The 20000-nt window shown below is 33.3% G+C and overlaps 2 protein-coding genes and 1 pseudogene across 2 annotated transcripts; 2 read left to right on the top strand and 1 right to left on the bottom strand.

Moving 5' to 3' along the window:
• The first annotated feature begins 1514 nt into the window (after nt 1-1514).
• Nucleotides 1515-3055, top strand: LOC145578434 (gamma conglutin 1 pseudogene; annotated as a pseudogene).
• Nucleotides 3056-10613: 7558 nt separating this feature from the next.
• LOC145578425 (putative pentatricopeptide repeat-containing protein At3g25970) lies at nt 10614-13169 on the bottom strand. Its single transcript, XM_081635743.1, has one exon. The coding sequence runs from the start codon at nt 13092-13094 to the stop codon at nt 10665-10667; it is 2430 nt and encodes an 809-aa protein (XP_081491869.1). The 5' UTR covers nt 13095-13169; the 3' UTR covers nt 10614-10664.
• A 3614-nt stretch (nt 13170-16783) lies between these two features.
• LOC145578415 (uncharacterized) lies at nt 16784-18995 on the top strand. The gene is made up of 4 exons (XM_081635733.1): nt 16784-16967; nt 18023-18147; nt 18437-18569; nt 18715-18995. The coding sequence occupies exons 2-4, from the start codon at nt 18095-18097 to the stop codon at nt 18961-18963; spliced, it is 435 nt and encodes a 144-aa protein (XP_081491859.1). The 5' UTR covers nt 16784-16967; nt 18023-18094; the 3' UTR covers nt 18964-18995.
• The last annotated feature ends 1005 nt before the right edge of the window (nt 18996-20000 follow it).

The raw sequence follows: 20000 nt of genomic DNA, 5'->3' as shown, positions 1-20000 counted from the left end.
ATTGCGATACAAGCTCTAGCACCGCCTCCTAATACCTCAGCGGAAAATCCAACCTGCTCCTGCAGAATTGTCCCGAGCATTCCAAGCACCGTCCAAAACTAGACAAACCTGTAAATGAGCACTCGAGTCCCCTTGAAGACAGCCGACAGGACGAGGCACGGCAGAAGAGACCTGAACCTGCCGAGAAGAATGCTGAAGAGAGAACATCCCAGCCTGATCACCACAAGAGAGCCACTCGTCTACAAGATCGAAATCGTAGCCGGAGAGTACAAGGTGTGCCTAAAGATAAAGTGATTACGAGCCAACTAACCAAACAGCCCATAAAAGACAAAAAAGAACGCAAACCCCTCCAATTCTTAAGAAATCTAAACTCATTGACCACATCAGAGAACCATAACTCAAAAGGCTTTCCATAAAAAGCCAGTCCACCGCGGCTGGGAAACTTGCAGGTGAGAAGGTGACGAACAAACGAGCAATCTCCATATAGATGACTTTAATAACACACGTTGGTATTTTACATAATACCATTAACAAATTATATCGATATCAACAAAATATTTTTGCATTCATTGGTATCATTAAGGGCCTGTTCTATTCGGCTTAATTTCAATTTAGTTCGGCTCCAATTAGTTCAGTTTAGTTCCTAATTTCCTTCTCTCATAAACAATTCATTTCAGTTTAGTTCAGTTCACCTCCAATCAATTCAGCTCAGTTCAGTAAAGCATAACAGACCCTAAATAAGGTTGTTGGTATCATGATAATACCATCTAAAGTATAATAAAATACTAACAAGTATTATGACATTTATTTTTTCAAAGTGCGGTACAAGTGAATAAACGAATATGCCCTAATTAGAGTTATTTATAACTAACTAGTAGAGTCTTAGAATTCCTAAATAGCTCAAAACATAAAATATTACACACCTCAAAGTACTCATAAAAAAGCGTCCCAAATAGTCATGTCAATATGTTATCCAACTCAAAAACTAACTACGGAGTATCTGAGCTCTCCGACAATACTGTGAAAAGCCGATCCGGTGATGCCTTGAGGCAATGCTCCAGCTCTTTCATGCACGTTGCCAATTTTGAATACAGTGATAATACCGTATATTCCACCTCCTCTGCACGTGTATTACGCTACTCAAGATCACAATACTTTATAAAATTCAGAATTCAGATCATAGTGTATTACTATATCTGTATAATAGAACAGAAAACAATGTTACAAATAATATAATAAGTCAAACATTTTGGATCTTACGCGTTTACAATAATCATAATATCATATAGCACTTTCCACTTGCAAAAGCAAAACCACTCACCACCCATAACTGGCCTTAATAATACTACAAATAAGATAAAATAGTCTTCTAAATTGACATGAAATCCACACCTTTTATAATATAAGTTTATCTTTGAATAATATGATGGAAATATAAAATAAATTCAACGCGCACCAAAGTTCATTATATATAGAGTTCATTCACTACACTTATCTTTCATCTTACTCATAAACAATCAAATCCAATGGCTCACTTAGCTCTCCTCTTTTTCACACTAACTTCTCTCACTTCCAACATCCTTTTTAGCCAAGCTTCTACTTCATCCCCAAAGCCAAAAGCTCTAGTGTTACCGATACGCCAAGATGCCGCTACTAAACTCTTAGTAGCGAACATCTATGGAAGGACACCCCTCATCCCAATCAGCTATGTTGTAGACCTCAACACCCGCCATGTATGGGCTAATTGCGAGTCCAATTACAACTCGACGACTTTTAGTCAGCCTAAGTGTAAATCAGCCCAATGTAAATCAGCTCATACTAGCTATTGTTTTACTAATTGCCAAGGTGCTAGACCATTTTGTCATACTAATACATGTGGGTACTTACTGGAGAATCCAGTGTCCCACCAAAGTACTATTGGTGAGCTAGCTCAAGATGTCATTGCTTTCAGTTCAACCAATGAGAAAAACCCCGGTCCATTGGTCCGTATACCTGACTACCTCTTCACCTGTGCGCCATCTGCACTGGTTGAACTGCGCTTACCTAAAGGTGTACAAGGTGTAGCCGGACTAGCCCATGCTCCAATCGCGCTCCAAAACGTGCTTACATCTAGACTTGGGATTAAGCCCATTTTCACCATGTGCATACCATCTACAACCTCTGGTGATGGGGTCATTTTCTTTGGGTCAGATGGGCCTTACAGTTTCCTTCCAGGAATCGACGTATCAAAGAGTCTCAAATACACACCGTTAACTTTTAGCCCATTTGATGAGTATTACATTCATGTCAAGAACATTAAAATCAACCAAAAGCCAGTTCCTGGCCTCAACACTACTCTGCTATCAGTAAACGATACAGGTTCTGGAGGCGGAACCACATTCAACACCCTATTACCTTACACCATTTTAGAGGGATCCACTTTCAAGGCCATTACTTCATTTTTTGCTAAGCAGCTCTCTAAGGTGCCACAGGTGAAGCCAATAGCACCATTCGGGCTGTGCTACGAGTCGAAACATTTCTCTTCAACTCTGTTGGGCCCTGGAGTTCCCAGCATCGACCTCGAGCTAGAGGGTCAGGATGCAGTTTGGTCCATATTTGGCCTGAACTCTATGGTGGAGGCCAAACCTGGAGTGTTATGCCTAGCATTTGTGAATGGTGGGATTGAGTACAGGGCTAATATCAACATTGGGCTATACCAAATGCAGGATATACCAATGAAATTTGACCTAGGAAAGTCAGTGTTGGGCTTCGGTGGTCCACTCAGCGGAATTATGACTCATTGTTCAAACTTCAACTTCACTGCTGTTGCTTAATACCTCCAAAACAACCATGTGGGTTGATCCTCAGTTGATCTCCCCTTAGGTGAATTGAACTAATAGGTATTCAGGGCACAGGTAATACTCATTGTGAGTAGTTTTGATTCTGAAATACATGGCAAACCAGAGCATTTGCCAGTAGTTTTTTTTTTGGACTGAATCAAGTGTAATGTAGGCATGTAATAAACGCTTTATTTGAAAATAATAATCACGTGTACTATTTCCAAATTACTATAACATTTTTACACTTCCTAACATAGCATTGTATTCAGAATTTGGATAGACTCCTAAGAGTCCTAACCATAACACCCCCCCCCCCCCCCCCCCAACACACACACAAACTTAATTCAATTAAGTGTGGGAGAGATGACAGCAGAGACAAAATAAATACTTAATCACGAACGATTATGAAACTTAGGACAATGTGACAAACCAAACAAGTAAACAACAAGAACACAGCTTTAATAGTATTATGTTCTATCAACCAATGGTACATGCAAAGAAAAACGTATTACAGACTACAGAGTTAGAAATTAAGTATCAGATATTTGGACACAAATTTCATACAGCTATAACCTGGAGCAAACAATCAATTATTAGGCTACTGTGAAGCATAGTACATTAAAGAACTAATGTCATTTTGATTCATATTTGGAGTGATCATATCATATGTTAAACACATCAGATGACCAGTGTAAATGATCCCAGAGTAACAGCAATAGAATTTATTCATAGCAGCCTTCCTAGCCAGTAGCCACAAGTAATAAGCTCCAAGAACAACTTTTACAGACAATGCTTCCCATGTTGCTGATTGATCTTACCAAATCATCATCTATGTTCATGAGAAATATTTCAAGAATGAAGACTTTTGTTATTATAGAGAAAACAGATCTTACCACTATATCATATCCCCTGAAGCTGAGTCTTGTATTTTTGCCCACAAGTATTGCTATCCATACCATACATCAATGGTAAGATATCACTGTTACGTATACGAACATTTTCTGCAAAAAAAAAAACGAAAGTTTAGTTTCTTTTGCATTGTAATGGTCACTATATCATGTAATTATAATCTTTTCTATAGCCTGGAAAATTGGACTTCAGACCTGCATCATAACAGTTATCACCATGATCACATTTAGCTCTACATAGACTACTTGCTAAGTAAGTATAAACAAAAGGAATATGCAATGATCCTTGATTCAGAGCATCATTTTTCTAATTCCTCAATAACATGGTTCAAGTTTGACCCATTATTTAGCACTTAGTAGGTTGTTGACATTCAGTAAGTATCAGTTTTGGATATGTAGTTTTATGTACAAAACCTTAAACTGTCATGAGAATATAATAAAATAAAAGCTTTTATAATGAGACAGAAGTTTTCAAAGTTACGAAATACTGAGTATAAGCGCAAGGGTTCATATGTTCATGTACAGAAGAAGCTAGTACTGGAATAATCACGATTATCAAGAATATTTGACAGCAAACGTTTATCAATGCATAATGCAATCTTACATACATTTGTTTGTGTAACCTAAGAAAAATACTTTCTAAACAGGAAATAAGCTATCTATGAATTATAATATGACTCATAATCTTGCACTTGCAAACCAAAATGCATTCTAAACAAGATAATGAACGGGTTAATGACTACAATGCAGGTTCATAGTTGAAACCACATTTTCTGTTTAGTTCAATGGAGTGATAGTAGCATATACATAGTTGAAACCACATTTTCTGTTTAGTTCATTGGAGTGATAGTAGCATATACAAATCCAGTACAAATAATTGAATAAGCATCCATATATTGGAATTTCAAAGGGCATGTATATTTTCTGTTTCACAGATTTGTGTAAGAGTTTTTAATTTTGTTTTTACCCTATTTATAGGTAAATCAGCCTTGCCCGCCTATCTCAGGCAGGGAAGGAGGAGGATCACATAAGTCGAATTCACAGTTGAGTCTGTGGGAAGCAGTGCTGCTACCACTGCTTCACCACAAGCTTCTTACATTCAGAAGTGAATTCCATTGTAACTTCAGCACAGAAAAAATAAGTAAATAAATATAAATAAAATAAAAATAAATAAATAAAGGTAGTATCACAGAAAAGCACATGTTAACATTATACTTTTCCTATTTCTTTTATTTCCAACACAGTATCAACTCTCAAGGCACACTTTTTTAGGAGGTGATTAGAGTAGGTAAACGACCACATTTTCCAAAATAATTTTCACATCAGAAATAGGGAAGCCTTAGGTATTACGTGTATAGAGTATATTGATTAATTTGTCTGTTTATCTTATTAAGTATCTATCTCAAATTACATGCCACAAGGGTGTGTTGCAAATAAAAGAAAACAGAGGAAGTATAAAAAGTGGCCCAATATTCGGCACAAAATCTAAATGTGGCCTACTTTATAGGAATAAAAGGGGTATTACTGTAATACACAAGTGATAAGCCACTAATCAAGACTATGGTATCATAAGACCTCCACATTTGTATGAAACAGTGAACCACATACAATGTTTGGACCGGTGAATTTATAAAAGTTAGAATTCAATCAGACATATTCATTATAACACATACACAATATGGACTACCTTAGACGATATATTCCATCACATTGAAACATAATGTATAAATATACTGTATTAGTGTTAATTAATTATATATTATGTCGGATTGTCAGATTAAAACATAATAAGCAATTTTACTGATTTGTCTTCATGCGTGGACAGATTGAAATTAGTCAACACACTGTCTGTTGAGTATCAACCCTCCCCACATGTTCCCAGCTAATAAATTCCTAGAAGTAGCATCCTACTAAGATGCTTAGTAGAATTTTAATACTAAGCAGCATTGCTTTGATGGGTGCCTAGCATGAAATATTAACATTAATTAATATCGGTCAAGAAAAACAAAGATCTAACCTTTGACATGTGGTGCTTCCATGAACCAAGAAGGGATACTAAAAACAAAAGGCATCATCCATAAGAAGTTTCTTTGACACATCTCAAAAAATTAGGTAGATGACTGTGCATATACGTCCAAAATATCCAAAAAAAAGTTGGCATACATTCAGTGTCAATAATCATGCACAAGATTCAGATGTCTTATAATTCAACATAAATTTTGTTGCAGACAGAATACTATAGCTGGCATGCTCCCTAACCAACAGATTTTTGAAACTTCTATGCTTCCATCTTAACAAGCGGAATTCCAAACTTACAATCCACTATGAGTTCTGTAAATGCTATATATAAGCTCATGAAGCCAATACTAAGGCAGTAACATCTTCTCATATAAAAGTCAAGAAGTCAAAAAGATAGAACACAGAAAGTTAAATTACCTGATAATTTCAATCATGAGCATTACTGATACATCATCTGTCTCTGCTGTTGCTGAAAGTTTCGATGGAAGACGGCCTTTACCGAGGAGAGGGCAAATCAAGGCAGTCATAGCAGCTAAAGCTTTCCAATCCATTCTACATGTGTTGTCCAAAGCCTCTTGAACTGAAGCCAATCAGCAAACATGAGCAAGAGTATAGGAAAGAGTGAAATAGTAGCACTTATTAATTATTCATGTTTGTATTAAAAACCATGTAAGTATGTATCTGCAATTAACTTAAGAAATATAACACTCATGAATTTGTTAATATTTGTTGTGGTACAGATAAATTTTCTATTATATAGCATGAAACCCTCTTTTGACAATTAAATTTAGCTAAAAAATATGAGCAAAAAAAAAAGTCAAACAGGCCCATCTCAAGGGAAAGTCTGCAATCTGCTTAAGGCAACTTCATATGAGACCTTGTGGAATTATATGTCATATGTGCTAATTACATGCAACCAGGTACCACACCCAACATAGGGAGTGGAGTTGTGTGAGGAGCCACAAAAAGATCAGACTACTTGTTTGTTATTAAAATAATTAACAGATTATCATCGGTTATCATGACATAATAAAAGAGGTCTAAACTATATCACTGTTCAATCCACTATCAGCCTTTTCAAGTGACAGTTAAAATTTACTTTGTGAACTTGGAAGTGCAATGAGACAGTAACATTACTACATAAGCACACTCAAGACTGCGTATATAACATTCGAATGATTAATTAGCTGGATTATTGGACTAATGCAATCCCTTTGAAAATTGAAGCCTAGCTGATATCAAATGCAATAAAATTTTATTTATTTTCATTGGCTACAAATGAAAAGTTGGAAATAATTTTAACTTATCAGCGACAGTGTGATAATACTCTAAAACCATTTTCTCTGTTTCCTCGTGATTTTGTGTATGATTATGCATCCATTACCAAGATTCAAGATGAAACCTCAAGTGACATGATCAGAAAAACAGCACATTCTATACCCGCAAAGGTTTCTAGCTCACTTCAGATCTCCACGTCTCCAAAAAAATTCTAATAAGTATATAAAGTCACATCACCCATTTATTTAGAGAGGATGTTTGTTAGAGATACAAATATAGTAGAATAAGGAACTTATGTAAATCATATACAGGAAAGTTTCTCATGAAAGTAATGCATGGTTAAGGGCTTAAGCTCAACAGTTTATTTGCTCAAATCCCACATTACAGGTTCGTCTATAGAGTTAAACATGTAATCTGAATATGAGCAATTTATCACAAACAAACATCATTCCCCAAGATTACTAACAGAAGTAAATCCAGTATAACACGCTCCCATCAGTTGAAAAAACAGTGTGTGTACAAATACAGCAAACACTAGATCTGTAGTGCTTGCAAAGGTAGACACAGACAAATATTAAGCATAGTTACAATGGCTTATAATACCTAAATACCAATGGTCTCCTTTGCAAAAAGTCCCATGGCACTTTATTAGACATACAGAAGTTTATTTAATATAAAGAAGCATAACTATGAAAGTGAAATAGTATTAATATAATGTAATAAGACAGATCTTGCCTGTGAAATATTGAAACCAAAAAAAAAAAAAAAAATAATAATAATAATAGTGGACTCACAAGAAGCTTCCATAATCATTGTACATGAATGTACCTCAATTACAAATTTCTAAGAAAATCATGTCAACAATATTCATCAGTCAGGTGGCAAAAATATTTGTTGCAAATCCAGATATCTTAGCTGACATGCTCCCTAACCAACACCAACATGAAATTTCAGTGTTTTTACATTGCTTCTGCTCCCATACTTAATCAGCAAAATCTACAACTTTTCCAGCCATTAAGATTTATATATATATATAAGCCCCCAAGGACCAAGGCTAAAGCAGCACCATCTTCACATCAGAGGGATAAAACACAAAAGGGTTTAAAAGTAAATATCAATCACCTCAAACTTTCTATGATGAGCAACAAGATCAATGGCACTTCAACATTAACAGTCATTGCTGAAAGATTCCGTGGAAGAAAGCCTCTGCAAAGGAGAGGCCATATAAAGGCAATCATAGCAGCAAAAGCTTTCCACTCCATTCTACAAGTTCTTTCCAAAGCATCCTCACACTCCTATAAAAACCATCATCACAATTTAGAAGAGTGAGAGAAAAAGGAAATTAAATGGTATCATACTATCACAAGTTATACATATATGTCATCCTTGACCATGTAACAGAAATTATTTCTTCAAATAGGAGATTCGTTACTTAATCTATCAATTATTAAATTTATTTTCCTGTGCTGCTTTGTTTTTTTTCTTTGTTTACCACTTTAGTTTTTGAACCATGCCAACCATCTAATATACATATCAGTAGACCAAACCAAAGTTGACAACAAAATTAATGACACAGTTGTACTGAGCTCAGTGCAAATTGGATTTTTTTAGAGTTTGATGCAAATTGCATTCTTCTTTTTTTTTAAGAGCTGGGCAAATGCACATCAGAACATCCACCATGATTATCATTTGCTTGCACTTGAGATAATGAGCAATGTTTGAGCAAAAGAATATAAATATGACTAATATGATGGCTGATGAATTTTCATGTCCTGGAGAGGCATAGTGAATTAAGTAATCAAAGTATTCCTATAGCAATGGTAAATTTAAAATGCCACAATGCCTTCAATTTAATTATCTTTTCGATTGGCTTATGAACAACATCCCTTCATGGAAATTGGAAAATCATAACACAGAATATATTCAAGAAGCTGATATTTACTCTAAGCCAATACATTTCACTATATTTGCCTATTTGGTGCCATATCGAAAACCATGGGTTGATTACACTAGAACTCAATTTGGTTAAAGGACTGACAAGAATACTTTCAAAGGCCATGTATTTTTAGATGAAAGTCCTAATCATGTATTACGTATCAACATTAAGCATTTCATCCAATCAACATCAGTATTTGATCAAAACCTAGTAGCTTCTAGTACATAAAAATCAACTGAGAATATAAGGTATCAAAGGTAAATTGTCCCAGCCAAAAAATAACTCCACCATTTCTAGTGTCCCTGTTACTAGTATTTACATGGAAAATGGAATGCAGCATAGTAATTATGGCCAGAAATGAGATAGAAAGTAGAGACATATCTTTGATAGGGCAAGATGACAATCTTATCCTTTCGAGAGATCTTCATATCTGAATGACAGCTAAGATGCAGATAAAATTTATTTTACCATCAAGGTCTTGATTTCTTGTAAGGTTAACTCGTCCATGTCTGAAACTTACAAAAAAAATATTAATAGTAATAAAACAAAAGTAAAAAATTCTAAAATGTGGTCCTCAAAGCTGCTTGAGCTTCCCATTGACAGCATTATAAGTCCTGTAGAATGTAGAACTAATTAGGTATAGCTAGTAATTTATGTATGTAGGCCATGTACTAACTACTCCGTACTTTCTAATATTAAATCTTGATGCATGCAGCCCAGAACATTCATTGATTGTTACTCTGTATTTATGTACTGCACTAAGAAATTCTCCTGTCCTCTTCCCCCGACGTACCTTTTTAATCTGTTCCATAAATTGAAAGTGGTTTACAGGCTAACTGAGCAACCAAATCAAACAACCTTAATGCATTGAGAAAAGAAAGGACAGATTAGCATTAAATAAGAATGAACCTTGTTGGAGGCACTGGATTAACAGAATGGCGTAGTATTGACAAGTGATAGAACCCCATTGGCCCTATCACCACTACACTTCGGTAAAAGAGAGTAAAAGAAGTACGTATTACACTAATACAATAGTTGTTGTTTCAATCAATTGGTAATTAGGTTTATCCTCACTGGATTAGCAAATAACAAAACCCAAACTATCAATACAAAATACTATGGCTGCCCAAGAGTAAGCCTTACTAGTGTGAGCAGAGTATATACATAGACCAAATATTAACAAACAATAATCAATATTTATAATTCTGGCAGAGTTTAAAGAGCTTCACTAGTAAGCATCACTTCTCTAACTAGTGCCAGAATGGTTGTTTCCAAAACCCCATATGAAAACCAAAGAATACGAAGTACAAGACATATCAATGATATATTATAGAGTCAAGCAAATATCCCTGTTTCATTGACTTTCAAGCAGCAATAAATACTTTCATGTGATATCCGTGACTAGCTCAGAAATTCAAGAATCATTGAAACAAAGACAAGAAATGGAGGAAAGGGGGAGGGGATGGGAGAGCCTTGAGTGGGAGAAGTCAAGCACCAAATAATTCAGGAATTGTTCGTGCCATACTAGCCTGATTCGGAGTATAGTATTCTTTTTTCCCATTAGCATAATCCAGATCAATGTTTCAAAACAATGAATGTAATCGACTACTCTGCACCTTAAGGGCACTTCGTAGATTTCACAAGTATAAATTATATACAGAACAATAGTATACCCTCAAATCCTTGACAAGTCACCAACCATCCTCACAGACAGAAATCTTCGGTCACTTCTGATAGAGGAAGCATTTGCTGGGCAATACTTTGTAAATAAAAGTAGATGTTTTCATTCTCCGGATGAGAAGTATCCTCAGCCAGAAAGTGGTACACAAATCCTCCAGCTTCGATCCAACTATAACCAGGTTCCTTGTATATGAACTTATCTTTCATTTCCCTTCTAAGTCTTCTCACAGCATCCCAATCATGTGCTCTGGCATAAAGATTTGACAGAAGAATGTATGCAGAATCATTTTCAGGCTGCAACTTAAGAAGTTCCGTCGCTGCAACTTTTCCAACATCCAGATTACCAGAATTATGGCATGCTGACAGCAGACTCTGCCACACTTGAGCATCAGGGCTTACGGGCATTTTGTCAATGACTAGCTTTGCTTCTTTTACAAGGCCAACACGGCCTAGTAAGTCAATCATAGTAGCATAGTGTTCTAGACACGGGACCAATCCATGAAGCTCAAACATGGAATCTAGATGAATGTTAGCTTCGTTCACAAGCCCGGCATGACAGCATGATTGAAGAATGCCAAGATATGTTATCTCATCGGGCATGATACCTAATTCAGTCATTCTTTCAAACAGGGAAAGGACTTCATCGTAACAACCATGCTGAGCAAATCCCGTAATCATAGCATTCCATGCAGCCAGGTTATGACTAGATATATCCATAAATATGTTTTGTGCATCAGCAATGCTGCCACACTTGCAGTAAAAATCAATAACAGCAGTCTCAACAAACCTATCACTTCCAAGCCCTGCTTTCAAAGCCAGGCAATGAATAGCCTTTCCTTGTCCAAGATTTGTCAAAGAACTACAAGCTTTAAATACTATACTTATAGTAGTACCATCCATATCAGACCACAAGCTCATTGCAGTTTTGAAGCATTCCATGGCATCAGCAGGGCAACCTGCAGTGACCGCAGCAGCAGTCAATACTTGGAGATGCCCAACATTAACCTCTTGTGTTGCAGATAATACCCTCTTTGCATGGTCCAGGCAAGAGCATTTACCATATGAAGATATCAAGCAAGAAACCATTGAATCATCAGACAAAAATCCAGATTTTATGATGTGGGAATGGATTTGCAACACAAGATCAGCAAAATGAGGGCTTGTAACTGCTCCAAGAATACTAGCAAGAGTGTACTGATCAGGTAGAACACCAAGATCACGCATTTGATGGAATACGCGTAGCACTAGACTGAGTGATCCATTCTCGGAATACCCCCCAATCAAAGAATTCCAAGATATTGAATCACGGAAAGCCAATTTATCGAAAATAAGCCTAGCGTCATCCATCACTCTACACTTCCCGTACATGGAAATAAGAGCATTACCAACAGACAAAATTGTCAAATACCCAGCCTTGTGGCAAAGTGAGTGAACTTGCCTCCCAGCAATCAACAGCCTAGGGTCCTCAATTGCTGATAATACATTAACAACAGTAAGCTCATTCACATCCACATTATTCAACCTCATAAATTTAAAAGCCTTCAGAGCTTCAGCCCCATCAAACGAAGCCCCAATCCTAGCAGTCCATGACACAACATCCGGATTAGGAATTTCGTCGAACACCTTAAGTGCATCAAGTCTCCGCCCACACCTCGAATACATATTCATCACCACATTACTCAAATGAAGCGAACCACCAAAAACTAACCCAGTTTTAAGAGCAAACCCATGAATCTGCTCACCATCCTTAACCTCCCTCAATGCCCCAACTACAGCAGTCAAATTAAACTCATTCAATTCCAACCCTAACCCTCGCATCGCCCTAAAAATCTCCCTACCATTCACAAATTCACCATTCCAAACATACCCATTAATCATGGCAGTCCAAACAACAGAATCCAAATCCAAACACTCCTCAAAACACTTCTCAGCTGATTCAACAAACCCACATTTCCCATACTTATGAATTAGTCCACTAACCACAAACCCACTTAAATTAAACCCAAATTTAATACAAATTACATGGGAAGCCCTAATTTTCTCTAAATTATCACATGATTTAATCAATGAACTCAAAGTATACTTATCTGGGCTAAGTCCATTACATGTCAATTTATTGTATAAAGCAAAAGAGGACAAAGATTGATGAAATTGCGCATACCCAGAAAGCAGAGCGTTGAAAGCGACGGTGTCGACGCCATGTGCGTCGAGAAGGAAGCCATTGGAGCGGGAAAAGTCGCCGGATTTTGAGAAATGGGTGATAAGAGAGGTGGCAAGGAAGGTGTCGAGGACATGGCCGGATTTGAGGAAAAGGGCATAAATTTGGTCAGTGAATAAAGGAGAAGAGAGAGAAAGAGAGTTTTTGAGAGCTTGAGGATGAAGGTTTTGAGCTATGAGGTGTTTAATGGAGGTGAGAGAGTGAATGTTGGGATTGTTGAAGAAGAACTTCTTCATGCATTTCTTTTTCTTATGTTGGGGTTTAGAGAGGGTTTAAGACTTTAAAGGAGGAAGAAGGAATTGGAGCATTTCTTAAACAAATTGACCAAAATAGGTTTAAGTTTTAATAGTGTGGGTTGGTCATGAGTTGACTCACTTTTAACTCCGGGGGTTAGTCGACAAGTGTGGAATAATGAAGTGTCTTATATTTTTTTATGTTTCTTCATCTGATTTAGTAATCTAAGCTCCTTTTAAATTTCTTCTAAAGTTTAAAGGCCCCTTATTTAATTTATCGGATTTGATATTTGAAACCCTAAAGGTGTGTTTAACTAGTTTGAAGATGAGTCTTGACTCATGAATCATGATAGCTTAATTAAAAAAAAGGTTCAAAGTTAGGTTAATCTGCTTGTAAAATAAATTAAACAATATATATATATATATATATATATATATATAGGGGAGGGATCCGGTGAGAATAGGTTCATATGTGAGAATTCATACTTATATGAGAATTGATTTTAAATTTAGAACATGTGAGTAAAAGTTTAGAACATACGAGTAAAAATTTCGAACATACGTCTGAAATTAAAATTTAGAACATCTGAGTAATAATTTAGAACATCTAAGTGAGTAATATGTTTAGAACATTTGATTTAAGAATTAGAACAAGTGATTAAAAATTTATAAAATCTGCTTTATGAAATTTTAAACATATGAGTAAAATTTAGAACATTTGATTTAAGATTATGAACATGTGAATAAAAATTTAGAACAAACAAATAAAGAATATAGAAAGTGTGAGTAAAAAATTTAGAACATATGAGTAAAAATATAGAACATACGCTTTAAAATCTGGAACATATAATTAAAAATCTTAGAACAAACATTTTAAAATTGGAATAATTGAAATTAATAATCCTAGCTTTCACCCATCTTCTTAAAATAGTCCCACTTTTAAGTTAACTTATAATAATCCCAACTTTTAAACCCATATTCTTTTAACAAACCTTGTGACTGGTAACCGGGAAATCAAGCCTTAATTTCTTTACTGACTTAATTTCCCTCCCTAATCAAGACTTTCTTTAATCTTCTCCAACTACTCCTCTGCCAGCGCCATTAATGACTGCTCTTCCTCTGTAATTTTTTTTTTTTAAATTTTCTGGTTTCTTCGATGCGCAGTTGAATGTTGTGAATTGAATTGTTGTGAGAAAAGGAGGAAATTCGTGGACTTGGTGTACTGTACGAACAACAACAATTGCGAATTGGGAATTGTGGTAGATTGATTTTTCTCAATTGGGAATTGGAAATTCGTGGACTTGCTTAGTACTAATTACAGGCAACTTATCAAAACCCTTATATAATTGTGATTGGGTTTTGTCAATTTGGAATTGATTTGTTGTGTTTGGTGATGTATTTTTCCATTTACTTTTTTTTTTTTTGTTTAGTTTGTTCTTGTAACTACTGCCACTTTCCCCACTTAACTAAGTCAATTCCTTTTTTTGTTTTTTTACAATAATTTATAGATGGATCAGACAAGGGGTGATACACTCACACAATCTAGTCAAGCTTCTACAATCAAGCAAGCACATCAGTAGCTAAATGGACTACATCAGAGCCGTTGCAATTCATTTTGACAGCATTAGACTTATATATGTATTTTATTTTTTTTTAGAATAATTAGTTGCTCATTGCTATATATGTCAGCATGAAACAATGATTATATTATTAAATTGCAATTCTCTGTATAATATTTTTTCAGAAAGTACTTTAATTTGATTTTCATTCCAAACTTGCAATTACATACATCAACATTTGGATATCCATCATTCTAGTAAATTTCACTAATACAGCTACTCAACCTCAATACAATGCTCTAATCTACTTCATATAAAACAACATAAATGCAAAAAATAGCCAGGAAAACATCAATGCTTGAAGGTCCTTCCATAAGTCCTTTCTCATACTCTAATTCAAATGCATTCGTCTCCTTTTGCAATAGTTGATGTTGAAGGTCTTCAACTGCATTAATCACAGTCATCCATCTAAAAAAGCCACAATCGTTGTCCTATTACACACAAAGCATTGATTAAGGATTATAATTAAGAATCAACGCATGATTAAATCAATAATAAAAATTCCTCAAGAAAAAAAAAAAGCATATAAAATGCAGTAATTAAAACTCACCGGCCAAAAAGGACAACCTATAAACTTCATCCCACAGCAGTTGCAACGCCATATTTATATCTTACACTAGAAGCCCTAGAATTTGAAGAAGACCCTGACCCATACGAATTTTCTACACCCTTCGCCATTATAGTTGGGCAAATATGTGGATAAGACCTTCAAGGTTATATTCCAATAGATTAAAGTGAGAAGTTGAGAGAATTTCGAATGAGAAGAGAAAAGGTTATGGGGAATTCTTAACAGATAACAGAGAAGATGAAGCAGGGAAGGGGAAGAGGGGGTTTAAATAAATTTGAGAAAAAAGAAAAATAAAGGTAAATTAAAAATTAACCAACAGTCAATGCCACATAGATAGGTGACTGCCACGTAGGCTAGGAAACCTGCTACTATAAGTGAAAACTGATGAAGGACCATTAAAAGAATATGGGTTTAAAAGTTGGGATTATTATAAGTTAACTTAAAAGTGGGACTATTTTAAGAAGATGGGTGAAAGGTAGGATTATTAATTTCAATTATTCCTTTAAAATTTAGAACATATAAGTTAAAATTTTGTAACAAGTTATTTAAAATTTATGATATTAAACTTAACTAATTTATGGTTTAGAACATGTGAATACTAAATTAGAACATTTGATTTAATTTAGAACACCTAAGGAAAAGTTTAGAACATCATATTTAAAAATTCTCACGAGAGCCTCCCCCTATATATAATAATAATAATAATAATAATAATAATAATAATAATAATAATAATAATAATAATAATAATAATAATAATAATAATAATAATAATAATCTGGTTGGAATTTAAATTTTAAGCTCACTCCCCAAGCCCTTGCAAAGTAGCAAATCTTTATTAGCCAATTTTTTCATAAGATTCAAACTAATACTCCGTCCATTACTTGACATTATCTCTACTTCTTATTTTAGACAGTTTCATCGATTTCTTTCTATTTTACTGCTTTTTGCTAACGTTACACCATCATTTTACTTGAATTTGACTCACTAAAGTCACTATGTATGACTAGTTTTCTAATTTCATACTCACTTTTCACAATAAAATTATCACAAGTACCAAGTCTCCAACTTTATTATTGATTCTATTTTCCTATTTTATACGGAGTACTTTGTACGTGAATATACTATAAATGTGAAAATATTGTGTAATAAAGGAAATACTTTATAATTAAATTCACAAATACTCCATTCTTAATTGTTTGCTTCATTAGTTTATATCTAGGGGACTAAGACACGTGTCCGATCATAAATTATTTTTTTGATATGTATTGGTAAAAACAATTAGTTGATATCTATCTATTAACCTATACTAAAAGCGAAACCTTCCATGACACTTGGCACAATGTCATTTCTTCTTTTCCCGCCAATTTCATTAATTCCTAAATTATTATTATATTATATTTTTTATTATATATAATTATTTCCTTATTATTTCCTTATATATTATTATTATTATACATTATTTATTGTTTAAACACCCGAAAAGGAATAGTTCAATACGGAGCACTTCACCATGATTCTAGAATCCCAAAGATGAAACATCCAGAACTTACTCTTTCTCTTTTCTTTTTCTTCACTGATATTCTTTTCACCTCTTCAAACTTTGAAAGAAGCAATTTTTAACACTTCGAAGATATATAGGTACAATTACAAAGCATCATCATTTCGTAACCCTTAATTCAATTATAGGTTAGTGTTTTTTATTTTTCATTTTTATTGCTCTTGAATCAATTTATCAACTTTAATTTTTTTGGATTGTTGCTATATTTGATTTTTATTTTTGTTTGAATGTTTTAGCTGTGAATTTTATGAAATTTAGGTTTAATTTACAATGTTTCAATTTAGGTAGTTCGTCAATTGATTGAAATTGAAATTGCATAAAAAAATTAACTCTTTTTTTTCTTAGGATTGATTATTATTCTTTACCAATCGGTTTATTATATTTTTTTTTTCTTAGGATTGATTATTATTCTTTACATAGTAAATAAATACATATATAGTAATTATATCAAATATATACATAATAATGTGAAAAGGTAGTATAAAATCTTTTCAAACTTCCAATATTATTTTTATACTCCACAATACTATCTAAATATAGTTGCAATTTTCAATATCAATTTTATGCATGATTGAGGAGAGTTACGAGTAAATAATGTGAAAAGATAGTATAGAATCTTTTCAAACTTCCAATATTATTTTTATACTCCACAAAACTACCTAAATATAGTTGCAATTTTCCGTTAAATATCAATTTTATGCATGATTGAGGAGAGTTACGAGTAAAAAATGTTAAGGTAGTATAAATCTTTTCAAACTTCCAATATATTTTTATGCTCCACAATACTATCTAAATATAGTTGCAATTTTTCATTAAATGACAATTTTATGCATGATTGGCAATAGATACGAGTAAAAAATTTTAATTTTACATATTTACATAAGATCTATTCCCTATATATAAACCATATATAATCATTGATCACAATTGATTTGGTTTTTAATTCTTATTATACTGTTCAACCATTATTATTATATTATTTAACCATAATTTTCATTCATTCATGGCTGAAAATTTAGTATTCATCAAGGACATAAGTCCTACTACTGAGAATGTAACCTTGCGAGTTAGAGTCATTCGTTTATGGGCACTATCATTCTCCTCTATTCTATTGAGATGGTGCTATTGGATGAAAAGGTATAGTAAATATTGAATTAATGATATTTCTGTTTATTAAATTCAGAAATAATGTTTTAAGATGCACTTTATGGAATCGATATGCTGATCAATTACAAGATTATTTATTTGAGCATCCATGCCGTCAAGTTATCATCTTATTACGGTTTGTAAAAATCAAGACTTGGCAAGGTATGTAAAGTTGCGGGTTTTGGTTTTGACATCAATATTATTAGTACTATCTATTATATTCATGTTTATTAAATTTTATTTAATAACAAGTACTACCATGCTATCAACTTCCCTATTAGCGACTAAACTCTATTTAAATTATGATATTCATGAGCTGAATGAGTTTAAGAATAGGTACATGATTTTTTTAGATATGCATACTATTCTTGAAAGAGTAATATCCCCCAAAATATATATATTGATTACTTATACAACAAAATATATATTGATTGTTACATTAATTTTGCAGATTTGATAAGGGTGGAAAGACTTCTTCGGAATTGGTGACTGATATAAATAGTTATATCTCACAAAAAAATGAGAGTGACTTTTTAAACAAATCTGAAAGAAAAACAGTTGATGAGATCCGTTATACACAAGAGGCAAGTGCTTACTACTACTATTTTATTTTACAATTATGATGCAGAAATCATATTGTTTAAAATTACAGTTATCAAATTTATATGACTAAATTTTATTATTATAAATATTATTTTATAAATATTATTTATTTATTTATATTTGTAGGTGTGTGTTTGTGTCACATTAGCTACAATTGACTCCATTGAAACTGAAAATGGATGGCTCTACCTTGCCTGTAAAAAAGATTTTAAGAAGGTTAAGGAGATAAATGTTGAAGGGCTAACAAAGTTTTTGTGTGAAAAGTGCAATACTTATGTTGAACCTGTTCCAAGGTTCAAAGTTCAGATTAGGGTAGTTGATGATTCTAGAAGTGCTTCATTTGTTGTTTTGATCGTGAATTGGTGCATCTTCTAGGCAAATCTGCTTTATACCTACGAGAAAAACAAACAAAGGTATGGTAAATATTTTAATTTTTTAGTAAATTGAATTAAATTTGTGATTAATAATGCCAATTATGATATCATGAATTTAGAATGATGCAGGATGGAGATAATATGGATTTGATTCCTAAAGATTTGAATGAACTCTTAGAAAGGAAATGTTTGTTTAAGATAAAAGTTTATGAGTATAATATTCTACAATATTGTCCCTTATTCACAGTTATGAAGATGTCCGAAGATAAAAACTTAATAAAATCACTAGGCTAGATCCCGTGCCATGCACGGTGATCTATAGTTCTAAATTAAATTAGCCTCGTACGATGCATGACATAATAAATTTCTTTGAAATACATAAATTTTATATATGTACCTCATATGAGAAAAAAAAAATATACAAATATAACCATAAACAAAATTATACAATACGGAGTACTCTTAAACCGAGAGTAATTATATTTGGGATCGAGATAGTTTTTTTATAAATCCATTATAATGTAAAAAAAAAAAAAAAATAGAAATAACATATTATAATAATTATCTTAAAAAAAACAAAAAAAACTCCGTATTATAATTTAATAATTAAAGGTAAAAAATAAAAAGGTTTAAAAAATAAGTAAAAATAAAAATAAGAATATGATGTCAGCAATTGATTTAGGGGGGAAATTTTAATTTTTTACCACAACTTGACATCTGTACAATTTAAATAGGGGATTATGTTAGCGGTTGTTACTTTAGTTATATTTATAGATATAGATTTATAGATTTGAGGAGTCGGACAATGCTTATAAGGTTGTTACTTAGTTTCGACTTAAGGTTTATGATGATTAATAATTAATATTCGTTGTATTATTATTATTATTATTATTATTATTATTATTATTATTATTATTATTATTATTATTATTTAGCTTTTGCACATATTGGCAATGACTGCAATAAGGTTGGCAGGTATCAATATTATTAGGTTTTTTTTCACTCCATAGTCATCTTAAATACAAATATTATTTTATA

The sequence above is a fragment of the Chenopodium album genome, chromosome 2, assembly GCF_948465745.1.
Source record: "Chenopodium album chromosome 2, dcCheAlbu1.1, whole genome shotgun sequence".
In the NCBI taxonomy this organism is placed as follows: domain Eukaryota; kingdom Viridiplantae; phylum Streptophyta; class Magnoliopsida; order Caryophyllales; family Amaranthaceae; genus Chenopodium; species Chenopodium album.
The sequence above is the reverse complement of the archived record's forward strand: the minus strand, read 5'-3'. Positions and strand labels throughout refer to the sequence as shown.